At 34.1% G+C, this 18,683-nt stretch overlaps 1 protein-coding gene across 1 annotated transcript in view; it reads right to left on the reverse strand.

Annotated features, from left to right (window-relative positions):
* The window catches only part of LOC132548912 (potassium channel subfamily K member 12-like), a 103,495-nt gene extending 98,531 nt beyond the window's left edge, over window positions 1-4,964 (reverse strand). Inside the window, exon 1 of the mRNA XM_060212813.1 lies at window positions 4,604-4,964. Within this exon, the coding sequence (XP_060068796.1) occupies window positions 4,604-4,964 (361 nt within the window). The remainder of the gene's footprint in view (window positions 1-4,603) is intronic.
* Between the last annotated feature and the right edge of the window lie 13,719 nt (window positions 4,965-18,683).

Consider the following 18,683-nt stretch of genomic DNA (forward strand, 5'->3'; position numbering starts at 1 on the left):
ATCATGGGGGCTGACCTTTTTTGTTCTGTACACTTTTCCATTAGATTATCATGGGGGCTGACCTTTTTTGTTCTGTACACTTTTCCATTAGATTACACTTTTCATTAGATTATCATGGGGGCTGACCTTTTTTGTTCTGTACACTTTTCCATTAGATTATCATGGGGGCTGACCTTTTTTGTTCTGTACACTTTTCCATTAGATTATCATGGGGGCTGACCTTTTTTGTTCTGTACACTTTTCCATTAGATTATCATGGGGGCTGACCTTTTTTGTTCTGTACACTTTTCCATTAGATTATCATGGGGGCTGACCTTTTTTGTTCTGTACACTTTTCCATTAGATTATCATGGGGGCTGACCTTTTTTGTTCTGTACACTTTTCCATTAGATTATCATGGGGGCTGACCTTTTTTTTTGTGTACTGTTTTCCTTGCGTTTATCATGGGGGCTGACCTTTTTTGTTCTGTACACTTTTCCATTAGATTATCATGGGGGCTGACCTTTTTTGTTCTGTACACTTTTCCATTAGATTATCATGGGGGCTGACCTTTTTTGTTCTGTACACTTTTCCATTAGATTATCATGGGGGCTGACCTTTTTTGTTCTGTACACTTTTCCATTAGATTATCATGGGGGCTGACCTTTTTTGTTCTGTACACTTTTCCATTAGATTATCATGGGGGCTGACCTTTTTTGTTCTGTACACTTTTCCATTAGATTATCATGGGGGCTGACCTTTTTTGTTCTGTACACTTTTCCATTAGATTATCATGGGGGCTGACCTTTTTTGTTCTGTACACTTTTCCATTAGATTATCATGGGGGCTGACCTTTTTTGTTCTGTACACTTTTCCATTAGATTATCATGGGGGCTGACCTTTTTTGTTCTGTACACTTTTTCTGGGGGCTGACCTTTTTTGTTCTGTACACTTTTCCATTAGATTATCATGGGGGCTGACCTTTTTTGTTCTGTACACTTTTCCATTAGATTATCATGGGGGCTGACCTTTTTTGTTCTGTACACTTTTCCATTAGATTATCATGGGGGCTGACCTTTTTTGTTCTGTACACTTTTCCATTAGATTATCATGGGGGCTGACCTTTTTTGTTCTGTACACTTTTCCATTAGATTATCATGGGGGCTGACCTTTTTTGTTCTGTACACTTTTCCATTAGATTATCATGGGGGCTGACCTTTTTTGTTCTGTACACTTTTCCATTAGATTATCATGGGGGCTGACCTTTTTTGTTCTGTACACTTTTCCATTAGATTATCATGGGGGCTGACCTTTTTTGTTCTGTACACTTTTCCATTAGATTATCATGGGGGCTGACCTTTTTTGTTCTGTACACTTTTCCATTAGATTATCATGGGGGCTGATGACCTTTTTTGTTCTGTACACTTTTCCATTAGATTATCATGGGGGCTGACCTTTTTTGTTCTGTACACTTTTCCATTAGATTATCATGGGGGCTGACCTTTTTTGTTCTGTACACTTTTCCATTAGATTATCATGGGGGCTGACCTTTTTTGTTCTGTACACTTTTCCATTAGATTATCATGGGGGCTGACCTTTTTTGTTCTGTACACTTTTCCATTAGATTATCATGGGGGCTGACCTTTTTTGTTCTGTACACTTTTCCATTAGATTATCATGGGGGCTGACCTTTTTTGTTCTGTACACTTTTCCATTAGATTGTCATGGGGGCTGACCTTTTTTGTTCTGTACACTTTTCCATTAGATTATCATGGGGGCTGACCTTTTTTGTTCTGTACACTTTTCCATTAGATTATCATGGGGGCTGACCTTTTTTGTTCTGTACACTTTTCCATTAGATTATCATGGGGGCTGACCTTTTTTGTTCTGTACACTTTTCCATTAGATTGGGGGCTGATGACCTTTTTTGTTCTCATGGGGCTGACCTTTTTTGTTCTGTACACTTTTCCATTAGATTATCATGGGGGCTGACCTTTTTTGTTCTGTACACTTTTCCATTAGATTATCATGGGGGCTGACCTTTTTTGTTCTGTACACTTTTCCATTAGATTATCATGGGGGCTGACCTTTTTTGTTCTGTACACTTTTCCATTAGATTATCATGGGGGCTGACCTTTTTTGTTCTGTACACTTTTCCATTAGATTATCATGGGGGCTGACCTTTTTTGTTCTGTACACTTTTCCATTAGATTGTCATGGGGGCTGACCTTTTTTGTTCTGTACACTTTTCCATTAGATTATCATGGGGGCTGACCTTTTTTGTTCTGTACACTTTTCCATTAGATTATCATGGGGGCTGACCTTTTTTGTTCTGTACACTTTTCCATTAGATTATCATGGGGGCTGACCTTTTTTGTTCTGTACACTTTTCCATTAGATTATCATGGGGGCTGATGACCTTTTTTGTTCTGTACACTTTTCCATTAGATTATCATGGGGGCTGACCTTTTTTGTTCTGTACACTTTTCCTTTTTTGTTCTGTACACTTTTCCATTAGATTATCATGGGGGCTGACCTTTTTTGTTCTGTACACTTTTCCATTAGATTATCATGGGGGCTGACCTTTTTTGTTCTGTACACTTTTCCATTAGATTATCATGGGGGCTGACCTTTTTTGTTCTGTACACTTTTCCATTAGATTATCATGGGGGCTGACCTTTTTTGTTCTGTACACTTTTCCATTAGATTATCATGGGGGCTGACCTTTTTTGTTCTGTACACTTTTCCATTAGATTATCATGGGGGCTGACCTTTTTTGTTCTGTACACTTTTCCATTAGATTATCATGGGGGCTGATGACCTTTTTTGTTCTGTACACTTTTCCATTAGATTATCATGGGGGCTGACCTTTTTTGTTCTGTACACTTTTCCATTAGATTGTCATGGGGGCTGACCTTTTTTGTTCTGTACACTTTTCCATTAGATTGTCATGGGGGCTGACCTTTTTTGTTCTGTACACTTTTCCATTAGATTGTCATGGGGGCTGATGACCTTTTTTGTTCTGTACACTTTTCCATTAGATTATCATGGGGGCTGATGACCTTTTTTGTTCTGTACACTTTTCCATTAGATTGTCATGGGGCTGACCTTTTTTGTTCTGTACACTTTTCCATTAGATTATCATGGGGGCTGACCTTTTTTGTTCCCGAAATTCCCATATCTCCCAAACTCCAAATAAATCTCCCTACATTCCTCAATGAAGATTCGTTGATTAATTAAAATATATTCCCTCGAGTTCCTGAAGGGGTATAATATTTACCTTATTGATGCCTGTAATAGATACTTGTCATTTGAAAGTATAGTTCGTAAATAAGAAAACAGGAAATAACTACAAAATTATAAAAGTGTCATCACTAAAAACGACTTCGAGATAACTTTCCGGCTCCTAATTTCATTTAACATGAAATAGCTTTGATGTGTTTCTCCACCCACTGCAGAAATAGCAGTTCTACGCCTTGATATCATCACAAGTTGGGAAAACAGTTTTAGTATCTAAGGTTAAAAGATTTCGTGTGACTCTTGTGTCTGCTACCATGACAGCAAGTAGCCTATACAACAGTGACGAGCGATACTAACAGTTCATATAGGTAATCGTTGTGTATTCGCCCCGCGGTGCTTTTTTTCAGCATGACGTGCAAATTTCTGTGGCTGACAAACAAAGAGTATCTGATGAATCTGTAACAGTGGTACTAATCGATATCAGTGGAGCAGAACAAGTACACGGAACACTGATTCGCACGAGTGTCATATCCGCTACAGGGGATTACACCAGATCCATAGCACTTCCATCTAGTCACAGTGGTTGAACCGTGCATACGTTGGAAAGCAATTCAATTAACAAAATAAAAGTGACTCCCAAAGACGCCACAGCTGAGTATATTGTGTATTTTGACTAACGCGCCTAACGCAGTATAGAAAGAGTGTTTTTAAATAGCTATTTAGTGCAATGAAAGTGATACCAACAGCTATTTATTAGTCCGGCAAGACAATATATACTGACCAATACCTCAAACCACACGTTATACTATAATTCAAAACCAAGTAAAATCTAATTTTTTGAATATCGGACGATTGTGGCCTTCAAATATTTTAATAAAAGTTTACAACAAAGAGATTAACACAGCGTCAGGTGACCTGTAGCGCCGTAACCAATGACATTGGTTGAAGGGGATGGGGTACCTTAGAATGATATCGACAATTTCAGCTTAGGACTGATTCAGTGGCATCAGTGTCGTGTCTAACAGCACCACCACCCCAGCCGTTAATTATCACCAAAATCAATACCTTCGACTATAAGAAGTGATGTTTCTGACTGACCGCCGAATAGTTTGAATATCACTCATATAGAATATTGATATTGCCATACGGTGTTAATGAAAGCTGTATCAAATATTGGCCCTTTCTATATTGGATTATTTCAATAGCTGTCGAGATGCCGGAATCATTTTACACAGAATATAATCCGGTGAAGGAATCAAAATTGAGTTTGTTCATCTATGATAAATACTGTTTTCAAAGTGGTAAGAATTCACCAAACCCTAACCTTCGTTATTGTATACAAAAACAAACAATGAATAAAGTAGTCATTGATTTCAAAACTTACCTATTGTAGATACGACTGTTCCAACGAAATAAAATGAGCCCGGGAAATCCCATCGTGGTCGTTTGGTACCAGCAAACCCTGCGGAATCTGCTTCCGCATGAATCTGTAGAATGGCGTCGAAATCTGTCCTGTTGATGGACGGGTAAGCTCTGAGAAACGTGTCTAACCTATCCAGGTATACTTGTTTCTCCAGCACTTCGTTATCCTGCTCTAGAATCATAAACACTACAGCTCCAGTGATCATATAGATCCCCAAAACAATGAACAGCAGAATAAATCTGGCGTTATCCTCCCGGAGGTGAAGAACATAGCAACACCCCCGGTGACCAGATCGCGCCATGCTTCCAGAAAGGAGCACCATTCAGCCCCTCCAGAGCACTTATGTTGTTACACATCTAAAACCATATTTTAAGAATATTGACAATAAAACGAATGATGCCTCATTTTATACTTCCAGAAAAAAAAGGATAAAGAAATTAAAATGGGAAAACTCCAATTTTCTTCTCTCTCCTCTTCCCCCCCAAGATACTCGGTTATGAAAGAATCACTGTGTTATGGAGTATTCTATTACGACATATTTGCATCTTTTATCATTTTGAATTACTGACATGTGATTATTTTTATAGTCAAATTTGTCGAGATGGCGGCGTTAAATTTAATAGTAATCCTTGAGATATGTTCATTTCTTCGAAATTAATTCACTATAATTCGGATATAACCCAGAGCGCTCCCCGTGTCGTCCAATACTGACTTTCTTGATAGTTTCCCAGTTTGCGTAAATATAGGTTCCCTCCAAAAGCTTTTCATGGGAGCACGTGAAGGAGGGGAAATCAATAGACATTACGACAAGAGACGATTTAGTTCTCCTTTTGATGCCTAGAGGCCACTTGATAACACATATTCACTAAATTCAGAAACTATCAAGAGAAAGCGTTACATCCCTGTGAAATATCCGTCAGTGTGTGTGCAGGTCTGCGTATCCTATATTCCGCACATGGCTTACCTTCACACTTCGTCTTACTGTGAGCAACTGTCCTTCCTGCTTTACTACAGCAGATAGAAGCACCAGCGAGCAGAACAATGTATCGTTGACAGCTCTATCAGGTATAACTTTCACCGCAGCCACTATCTACATATATCTACCTATAGGAACAATAGCTACAGCACGCGCGAGTGACCAGCTTCCCATGTGTTCAGGTAGATATGAACAACGTCATACGACCTAAAGTATCAACAGATTGCATCTTGACATTGCAAGGAATGAGTTTGGGCTACTACATAGAGGGACGCGGCTCGGCCTGGTAATTGATTGGGCATAGGGTATTGTCATCGACACTGTTAACCGAGTGCACGTTTACACGGATGTGTTTCTAGGGTGCTGTGTATATTCTGGTATTGAAAATGGGCAACGATTCTCTGATATTAACCAAAATACATTAGGGCACGAGCGAACATCAAGGTAGCGATCGATCGGGAATCGATTTTTGGAGAGTTCTGTAAAGTACCGTACATCTGTTAGACTGTCTATATCAAACAGGCGGTACTGTTGTAACGGTACGCCGGTTAATTACATCCTCACAACTCGTTGCCGCAGGGATTAAGTACACATATGTATGTAAATCTACTTTAAAATATACATTGTGTACAAAATGAAAATTATATTCGTTATTAAACATATAACGGGAAAACTGCTATATTATATCGATTGGTTTTGTGAAGTCCGTGTTTGACTTGCTGCGCAGGCCCCACTATAGTTTAACTATTCATAGAGAGATGTTCTGATGTGCAAGGACATCGAGTGGTGGCCATGGAATCTAAGATTTCCAGGCCTATATAAAGTATCATCAATAGTCACTTGGTTTATCTGATTCCTATTTAATTTTCCTGTATGATGGCATAGTTGTGAATGTACAGTCAACATCCTTTACACCAGTATTCCTTATCACAGAGATGATGGGTTTTGGTAACATAAAAATGCCGTCAATTTCATTCTAATTTGAAATGAAACTAATTAGATTTGACACGTGCCCTCTATACAGGTACCAGCATCCATGCCTGTATGAACGCATGCAGTGACATTCAACTTTTTGATTTAATATATGGATTGAATTTCATTCATATGAACATGGATATTGAAAAGTTGGTTCAATATTGAGGTCGACGTTAGGGCCATTGACATATTTGAACCAACTTTACATGCTAAATGTTCTCTTGTGAATGTCTCGGACAAGACAAACGCTACTCAAAATGGCGATGATCGTGGACATATACTCGCTATATCTAGAGTAAAATTGAGAACTTGTTTCAGTTCCAGGAAAGCAAGAGTTGGGATATATTTGAGTTTGACAAATATATCATCGCTTTTCCTGATATCATAAGTTTTATACCAATTTAAAGTAAAGCTTACGTATCAAAAGTAAATAAAACATTCCAAGTACATATTGTCTACGTGTATAAAGTATATACAGTACGTATATAAAGTATATACAGTGCGTGTATAAAGTAGATATAGTACGTGTATAAAGTATATACAGTACGTATATACACTATATACAGTACGTGTATAAAGAAGATACAGTACGTGTATAAAGTATATACAGTACGTATATAAAGTATATACAGTACGTGTATAAAGTATATACAGTACGTAGATACAGTACGTGTATAAAGTATATACAGTACGTATATAAAGTAGATACAGTACGTGTATCAAGTAGATACAGTGCGTGTATAAAGTATATACAGTACGTATATAAAGTATATACAGTACGTATATTAAGTAGATACAGCACGTGTATACAGTATATACAGTACGTATATAAAGTAGATACAGCACGTATATAAAGTATATACAGTACGTAGATACATTACGTGTATAAAGTATATACAGTACGTGTATAAAGTATATACAGTACGTATATACACTATATACAGTACGTGTATAAAGAAGATACAGTACGTAGATACAGTACGTGTATAAAGTATATACAGCACGTATATAAAGTATATACAGTACGTATATAAAGTATATACAGTACGTGTATAAAGTATATACAGTACGTAGATACAGTACGTGTATAAAGTATATACATTACGTATATAAAGTAGATACAGTACGTGTATCAAGTAGATACAGTACGTGTATAAAGTATATACAGTACGTATATAAAGTATATACAGTACGTATATTAAGTAGATACAATACGTGTATACAGTATATACAGCACGTATATAAAGTATATACAGTACTTAGATACATTACGTGTATAAAGTATATACAGTACGTATATAAAGTAGATACAGTACGTGTATACAGTAGACAGTACATGTATAAAGTATATAGAGTACATATATAAAGTATATACAGTATGTGTATAAAGTATATACAGTACGTGTATAAAGTATATACGGTACGTGTATAAAGTAGATACAGTACGTGTATAAAATAGATACAGCATGTATATAAAGTATATACAGTACGTAGATACATTACGTGTATAAAGTATATACAGTACGTATATCAAGTAGATACAGTACGTGTATAAAGTATATACAGTACGTGTATAAAGTATATACACTACGTGTATAAAGTAGTTACAGTACGTGTATAAAGTATATACAGTATGTGTATAAAGTATATACAGTACGTATATAAAGTAGATACAGTACGTGTATAAAGTATATACAGTATGTGTATAAAGTATATACAGTACGTATATAAAGTAGATACAGTACGTGTATAAAGTATATACAGTACGTGTATACTGTGTATAGTATCGTGTATAAAGTATATCGTGTATCATTGTGTATGGTGTATAAAGTATAAGGATCATCATTGCGTATCGTGTATAAATTATATCGTGTATCACTGTGTATCGTGTATAAGGTATAACGATTATCACTGTGTATCGTGTATAAATTATGTCGTATATCACTGTGTATCGTGTATAAAGTATAATGATTATCACTGTGTATCGTGTATAAATTATATCGTATATCACCGTGTATAGTATCGTGTATAAAGTATATCGTGTATCACTGTGTATCGTGTATAAAGTATATCGTGTATCACTATGTAGTATCGTGTTGAAAGTATATCGTGTATCACTGTGTATAGTATCGTGTATAAAGTATATCGTGTATCACTGTATAGTATCGTGTTGAAAGTATATCGTGTATCACTGTATAAAGTGTATAAAGTATATATATCACTGTGTATAGTCGTGTATAAAGTATATCGTGTATCACATTGTGTATATCACTGTGTAGTATATCATCGTGTATAAAGTATATCGTGTATCACTGTATAGTATCGTGTTGGAAGTATATCGTATATCACTGTGTATAATATCGTGTATAAAATATATCGTGTATCACTGTGTATCGTGTATAAAGTATATCGTGTATCATTGTGTATGATATCGTGTATAAAGTATATCGTGTATCACGTGTATAAAGTATATCACTGTATGTATAAAGTATAAGGATCATCATTGTGTATCGTGTATAAATTATATCGTATATCACTGTGTATCGTGTATAAAGTATATCGTGTATCATTGTGTATCGTATCGTGTATAAAGTATATCGTGTATCACTGTGTATCGTGTTGAAAGTATATCGTGTATCACTGTGTATCGTGTATAAAGTATATCGTGTATCATAGTGTATCGTATCGTGTATAAAGTATATCGTGTATCACTGTGTATGATATCGTGTATAAAGTATATCGTGTATAATTGTGTATAGTATCGTGTTTAAAGTAGATAGTGTATCGCTGTGTATGATATCGTGTATAAAGTATATCGTGTATCACTGTGTATAAAGTATATCTTGTATCAATGTGTATAGTATCGTGTATAAAGTATAGCGTGTATCACTGTGTATCGTGTATAAAGTATATCGTGTATCACTGTGTATCGTGTATAAAGTATATCGTGTATCACTGTGTATCGTGTATAAAGTATATCGTGTATCACTGTGTATCGTGTATAAAGTATATCGTGTATCACTGTGTATCGTGTGTAACGTATAACGATTATCACTGTGTATCGTGTATAAAGTATATCGTGTATCACTGTGTATCGTGTATAAAGTATATCGTGTATCACTGTGTATCGTGTATAAAGTATATCGTGTATCATTGTGTATCGTATCGTGTATAAAGTATATCGTGTATCACTGTGTATCGTGTATAAAGTATAACGATTATCACTGTGTATCGTGTATAAAGTATATCGTGTATCACCATGTATAGTATCGTGTATAAAGTATATCGTGTATCACCATGTATCATGTATAAAGTATATCGTGTATCACTGTGTATAGTATCGTGTATGAAAGTATATCGTGTATCACACTGTGTATAATATCGTGTATAAAGTATATCGTGTATCACTGTGTATAGTATCGTGTATGAAGTATATCGTGTATCACTGTGTATAGTATCGTGTATAAAGTATATCGTGTATGTGTATCGTGTATAAAGTATATACGTATCGTATATAAGTATATCGTGTATCACGTGTATCAGTACTGTATAAAGTATATATCGTGTATAAAGTATATCGTGTACTGTGTATCGTGTATAAAATATATCGTGTATCACTGTGTATCGTGTATAATGTATATCGTGTATCACTGTATAGTATCGTGTTGGAAATATATCGTGTATCACTGTGTATAAAGTATATCGTGTATCACTCTGTATAGTATCGTGTATAAAGTATATCTTGTATCAATGTGTATAGTATCGTGTATAAAGTACAGCGTGTATCACAGTGTAACGTGTATAAAGTATATCGTGTATCATTGTGTATCGTGTATAAAGTATATCGTGTATCACTGTGTATCGTGTATAAAGTATATCGTGTATTACTGCATAGTATCGTGTATAAAGTATATCGTGTATGACTGTGTATAATATCATGTATAAAGTATATCGTGCATCACTATGTATCGTGTATAAAGTATATCGTGTATCACCATGTATAGTATCGTGTATAAAGTATATCGTGTATCACCGTGTAATTGTGTATAGTATCGTGTTTAAAGTAGATAGTGTATCGCTGTGTATGATATCGTGTATAAAGTATATCGTGTATCACTGTGTATCGTGTATAAAGTATATCGTGTATCACTGTATAGTATCGTGTTGGAAGTATATCGTGTATCACTGTGTATAAAGTATATCGTGTATCACTGTGTATCGTGTATAAAGTATAACGATTATCACTGTGTATCGTGTGTAAAGTATATCGTGTATCACTGTGTATCGTGTATAAAGTATATCGTGTATCACTGTGTATCGTGTATAAAGTATATCGTGTATCACTGGTTATCGTGTATAAAGTATATCGTGTATCACTGTGTATCGAGTATAAAGTATATTGTGTATCACTTTATAGTATCATGTTGAAAGTATATCGTGTATCACTGTGTATGAAGTATATCTTGTATCAATGTGTATAAAGTATATCGTGTATCACTGCATAGTATCGTATTGGAAGTATATCGTGTATCACTCTGTATAAAGTATATCGTGTATCACTGTGTATCGTGTATAAAGTTTATCATGTATCACTGTGTATCGTGTATAAAGTATATCGTGTATCACTGTGTATCGTGTATAAAGTATATCGTGTATCACTGTATAGTATCGTGTTGGAAGTATATCGTGTATCACTGTGTATAAAGTATATCGTGTATCACCGTGTATAGTATCATGTATAAAGTATATCGTGTATCACTGTGTATCGTGTATAAAGTATATCGTGTATCACTGTGTATAGTATCGTGTATAAAGTATAACGTGTATCACTGTGTATAGTATCATATATAAAGTATATAAAGTATATCGTGTATCACTGTGTATCGTGTATAAAGTATATCATGTATCACTGTATATAATATCGTGTATAAAATATAACGTGTATCACTTTGTATCGTCTATAAAGTATATCGTGTATCAAAGTATCGTGTATAAAGTATATATCACTGTGTGTATCGTGTATAAAGTATATCGTGTATCAAGTGTATAGTATCGTGTATAAAGTATATCAGTGTATAGTATGTGTATACTGTGTATATATCGTGTATAAAGTATATCGTGTATAAAGTGTATATCGTGTATCAAGTATATCGTGTATCAAAGTGTATATCGTGTAGTATATCGTGTATCATGTGTATAGTATCGTGTATAAAGTATATCTTGTATCAATGTGTATAGTATCGTGTATAAAGTATATCGTGTATCACTGTGTTACATGTATAAAGTATATCGTGTATTACTGTGTATCGTGTATAAAGTATATCGTGTATCAAGTGTGTATCGTGTATAAAGTATATCGTGTATCACCGTGTATAGTATCGTGTATAAAGTATATCGTGTATCACTGTGTATAATATCGTGTATAAAGTATATCGTGTATCACTGTGTATCGTGTATAAAGTATATCGTGTATCACTGTGTATAGTATCGTGTATAAAGTATATCGTGTATCACTGTGTATAGTATCGTGTATAAAGTATATATCGTGCATCATTGTGTATCGTGTATAAATTATATCGTATATCACTGTGTATCGTGTATCAAATATATCGTGTATCATTGTGTATCGTATCGTGTATAAAGTATATCGTGTATCACTGTGTATCGTGTATAAGGTATAACGATTATCACTGTGTATCGTGTATAAAGTATATCGTGTATCACTGTGTATCGTGTATAAAGTATATCGTGTATCACCGTGTATAGTATCGTGTATAAAGTATATCGTGTATCACCGTGTATAGTATCGTGTATAAAGTATATCGTGTATCACTGTGTATAGTATCGTGTATAAAGTATATCGTGTATCACTTTGTATGATATCGTGTATAAAGTATATCGTGTATCACTGTGTATAGTATCGTGTATAAAGTATATCGTGTATCACTGTGTATCGTGTATAAAGTATATCGTGTATAAAGTATATCGTGTATCACTTTGTATAGTATCGTGTATAAAGTATATCGTGTATCACTGTGTATATTATCATGTATAAAGTATATCGTGTATCACTGTATATCGTGTATAAAGTATAAAGTGTATGTATATCGTCGTGTATAAGTATAAAGTATATCGTGTATCACTGTGTATCGTGTATAAGGTATAACGATTATCACTGTGTATCGTGTATAAATTATGTCGTATATCACTGTGTATCGTGTATAAAGTATATCATGTATGACTGTGTATAATATCGTGTATAAAGTATATCGTGCATCACTATGTATCGTGTATAAACTATATCGTGTATCACCATATATAGTATCGTGTATAAAGTATATCGTGTATCACCGTGTATAGTATCATGTATAAAGTCTATCGTGTATCACTGTGTATCGTGTATAAAGTATATCGTGTATTCTCGTGTATAAAGTATATCGTGTATACTGTGTAGTACGTGTATAAAGTATATCGTGTATCACTGTATAAAGTATATACAGTACGTGTATAAAGTATATCATGTATCACTGTGTATAAAGTATATCATGTATTACTGTGTATAATATCGTGTATAAAATATATCGTGTATCACTGTGTATCGTGTTATATACAGTACGTATATAAAGTATATACAGTACGTGTATAAAGTATATACAGTACGTATATACAGTACGTGTATAAAGTATATACAGTACGTGTATAAAGTAAATACACCAGGTGTATAAAGTATATACAGTACGTGTATAAAGTATATACAGTATTTGTATAAAGTATATACATTACGTGTATAAAGTAGATCCAGTGCGTGTATAAAGTATATACAGTAGGTGTATAAAGTATATACAGTACGTACAGTATATACAGTACGTATATAAAGTAGATACAGTATGTTTATAAATTATATACAGTACGTGTATAAAGTAGATACAGTACGTGTATAAAGTATATACAGTACGTGTATAAAGTATATACAGTACGTAGATAAAGTATATACAGTACGTGTATAAAATATATACAGTACGTATATAAAGTAGATACAGTACATGTACATAGTATATACAGTACGCATATAAAGTAGATACAGCACATGCATACAGTATATACAGTACGTATACAAAGTATATACAGTACGTATATAAAGTACATACAGTATGTGTATAAATTATATACAGTACGTGTATAAAGTAGATCCAGTACGTGTATAAAGTATATACAGTAGGTGTATAAAGTATATACAGTACGTGTATAAAGTAGATACAGTACGTATATAAAGTATATACCGTACGTGTATAAAGTAGATACCGTACGTATATAAAGTATATAAAGAACGTATATAAAGTATATACAGTACGTAAATAAAGTAGATACAGAACGTGTATGCAGTGTATACAGTACGTGTATAAAGTAGATACAGTACGTATATCAAGTAGATACATTACGTGTATACAGTATACACAGTACGTATATACCGTACGTGTATAAAGTATATACAGAACGTAGATACAGAACGTTGATCAAGTAGATACAGTACGTGTATAAAGTATATACAGTACGTGTATAAAGTAGATACAGTACGTATATCAAGTATATACAGTACGTATATAAAGTAGATACAGTACGTGTATAAAGTAGATACAGTACGTGTATAAAGTATATACAGTACGTGTATAAAGTATATACAGTACGTATATAAAGTATATACAGTACGTATATAAAGTATATACAGTACAGTACATGTATATAACGTGTATAAAGTATATACAGTATGTGTATAAAGTATATACAGTACGTATATAAGTACGTGTATAGTATATACGTGTATACAGTATATACAGTACGTGTATAAAGTAGATAGAGTACGTGTATAAAGTATATGCATTACGTGTATACAGTATATACAGTACGTGTATAAAGTATATACAATACATGGATAAAGTATATACAGTACGTATATAAAGTAGATACGTGTATAAAGTAGATACAGTACGTATATAAAGTATATACAGTACGTGTATAAAGTAGATACAGTACGTATATAAAGTAGATACAGTACGTATATCAAGTATATACAGTACGTGTATCAAGTAGATATAGTACGTGTATAAAGTAGATAGAGTACGTATATAAAGTATATACAGTACGTGTATAAAGTAGATACGGTACGTATATAAAGTATATACAGTACGTATATAAAGTAGATACATTACATGTATACAGTATATACAGTACGTATATAAAGTATAAACAGTACGTGTTTAAAGTATATACAGTACGTGTATCAAGTATATACAGTACGTATATACCGTACGTGTATAAAGTATATACAGAACGTAGATACAGAACGTTTATCAAGTAGATACAGTACGTATATAAAGTATATACAGTACGTGTATAAAGTAGATACCGTACGTATATATATAGTATATACAGTACGTATATAAAGTAGATACAGTACATGTACATAGTATATACAGTACGTGTATAAAGTATATACAGTACGTGTATCAAGTATATGCATTACGTAGATACAGTACGTGTTTAAAGTATATACAATACGTGTATAAAGTATATACAGTACGCATATAAAGTAGATACAGCACGTGTATAAAGTATATACAGTACGTGTATAAAGTAGATACAGTACGTATATAAAGTAGATACATTACGTGTATACAGTATATACAGTACGTATACACAGTACCTGTATAAAGGATATACAGTACGTAGATACAGTACGTATATAAAGTATATATAATACATGTATAAAGTATATACAGTACATATATAAAGTATATACAGTACGTATATAAGGTATATACAGTATGTTTATAAAGTAGATACAGTACGTGTATAAAGTATATACAGTACGTGTATACAGTATATAAAGTACGTGTATAAAGTAGATACGGTACGTGTATAAAGTATATACAGTACGTGCATAAAGTATATGGAGTGCGTATATCAAGTAGATACAATACGTATATAAAGTATATAGAGTACTTATATAAAGAAGATACAGTATATATATACTGTATATACAGTACGTATAGAAAGTATATACAATATGTGCATAAAGTATATACAAGGACGGAATCAAATGTGATGTACCAAATATATAAGGACAGAAAACGAGAATTTAGAAAACAAAAACGCTATGCGACAAAGAAATGGAACAAGAAAAAACAGGACGAACTAATAAATTCGGCTGAAATAGATATTCAGGAGTTTTATAAAACTGTTAGGAAACAACGTGGCAAGACGCCTATTGATAAACCTCTCGTCTACAAAGACACGGTGGCGACGGACGATCGGACAAAGTGTAACCTTTGGGCTCAGTATTACGGTGATTTATTGTCAGTGGATACAGAGGAGTTGTTTGACGTACAATTTAAAGCTGAGGTTGATGACACCATTCAAGAGCTTTTACGTTCCAATTCTTCGTACAGTGTAGATAATGTGCTTGAAGGGGAAATATCAGAAGATGAACTACAATTTCAAATAAGAAAACTGAAAACTGGTAAGTCTCCAGGGCTCGATAGAATCTGCAATGAACATATTAAATATGGCGGAAGAACCCTTGTCAAATCACTGTGCGTTATATTCAATATTGTATTGTCAATGGAATGTGTTCCACAAAGGTTTAAGGAGGGAATAGTAATACCAATTTTCAAAGGTGGGAATAAAAATCCGTCAGACCCAACAAGTTACCGCGGAATAACTCTGACATCTTCCATCGGTAAGTTATTTGAAAAAGTACTTCTGGAAAGGATAGAGAAATGGATTATACACAACAAAGTTGATTTTCCACATTCTCTACAGTTTGGATTTAGAAAAAACATGGGGGCGATCCCAGCAATCTTCACGTTAAAAGAAATAGTATCCTTTTATACCGAAAGGAAATCATCGCTCTACATCGCTTTTTTAGATAACGAGAAGGCGTTTGACAGGGTATGGCTGAATGGTCTCTTTTTGAAAATATATGAACTTGGTATACGCGGCCGGATGTGGAAAATTATCTTCAGCTCTTACATGCAAACAAAAGTATGTGTTAGACTAAAGGGAGAACTAAGCGACTTCGTACACGTGACGCGCGGTGTCGGTCAGGGAAAAGTTCTCAGCGCTTTTATGTTTAAACTGTATATTGACGGATTGATGAAGGCTATATGTGGAACAAACTGTGGCATAAACATTGTGGATAGACATATACCTGGTATCTTACTTGCTGATGACACCTGTCTGATATCCTCTAGTAAGAACGGCTTACAAAACTTAATCGAAATTTCAAGAATGTATGCCTTTAAATGGCAATTGAAATATAACGCGTCCAAGAGTGCTATCATCGTATTCAATAACCGAAACCAGTCTGCAAAATATGACTTTTCTATGGGAGGAAATACAATAGAAACAAAGGAGAGTGTGATATACGCAGGAACTGTCATATCTAATACTAATCCTGTAAATAAATGCCTGGACAGGGTTTGTCACAAACTACAAAGATCATTTCATTCTCTTCGAGATATGGGTCTTCGGTTTGGAGAAATTAATCCGATAGCGTCTTCTCTTGTCTGGAAACGTGTCATCTTACCCGCTGGCATGTATGCGTGTGAGACTTGGGGAGAAGTACGAGAGAGAAGTTTGGACAAACTTGAGGTAACCCAGCGGAAGTGCTGTCGAATCCTTCAAGGATTTGACAAAAGTTCCCCGTCAGAAAGTACCATTGAAACCCTTGGTATTTGTAGGCTAAAACATTACATAGATAAGTACCGATTATTGTTTTTTGGAAGACTGTGTTTGACAGATTTCACCAAAATACACAAACAGTTGTTTAATTTTAACATTGGAATATTGCTTATTTTTGGATTATTCGAATGCACGGATATCTTTCGAACACTGATTACTACGGTTTATAGATACGGACTTGAAGAATATCTGAATAGTTTTATCAAATACGGCTGCTTTCCTACTAAAATTGCTTGGAAATATATTGTGAACAAAACAGTATCTGAGACGTCTGAACTTGAATGGAAACAGCGTATGTTAAGGCGAACAGATCTTACTCGCTTCCAAACCATACATCCAAGAATCGCCCCGCACAAACTCTGGTTGCTGTGTTTTGAATTAGATGATATGTGCAGAGAATTTGGATTTCTTGTGAAACTTGGAGCACTACCTATCACAAAATGTATCTGTGACTCGTGCAAGCAAAATGTGGATGATATTGTGAAACATCTAGTAATCGACTGTCGTATATATTTTGATGAAAGAGATAGACTACAAACAAGTATTGTAAATTTACTTCCGGTTGTACAGAGTGTCTGGATATTGAATGATGATGATAGGCTTATAAACTTCCTTCTTGGGGGAGATGATGATATGTTGGAAGTTAGTCCCGAACACTGGAAGATGCTAATGGTGGAATCCGCGCGGACTTTCTATAAAATGAAACCAGCGCTAGTGCATTGGCTACACCGCCTGTAGTGTAATTCAGTAATATTTAACAAAATTGCAAAATTTCTAACCTCATAGACTAAAACAATGAACAGTTAAATGTCAGAGGAAGATATACTTTCCTTCTGGACCAGATCACAACATATTAAATTATGTCCATGTATATTTATATTATCGTTTATGTTTTGAATTGATCTTCATGCGTTGGAGGAAATAAAGAAATTCAATTCAATTCAATTCAATTCATGATACATTACGTGTATACAGTATATACAGTACGTATATAAGGTATATACAGTATGTGTATAAAGTATATACAGTACGTATATAAAGTAGATACAGTACAGTACGTGTATATAGTATATACAGTACGTGTATAAAGTAGATACAGTACGTATATAAAGTATATACAGTACGTGTATCAAGTAGATACAGTACGTGTATCAAGGAGATACAGTACGTATATCCAGTAGATACAGTACGTGTATAAAGTAGATACAGTACGTATATAAAGTAGATACAGTACGTATATCAAGTAGATACAGTACGTGTATAAAGTAGATACAGTACGTATATAAAGTATATACAGTACGTGTATAAAGTAGATGTAGTACGTGTATAAATAGATACAGACGTATATAA

Source organism: Ylistrum balloti, unplaced genomic scaffold, assembly GCF_031769215.1.
Source record: "Ylistrum balloti isolate Yb309-2 unplaced genomic scaffold, AGI_CSIRO_Ybal_v1 Utg370034, whole genome shotgun sequence".
Taxonomy (NCBI): Eukaryota; Metazoa; Mollusca; class Bivalvia; order Pectinida; family Pectinidae; genus Ylistrum; species Ylistrum balloti.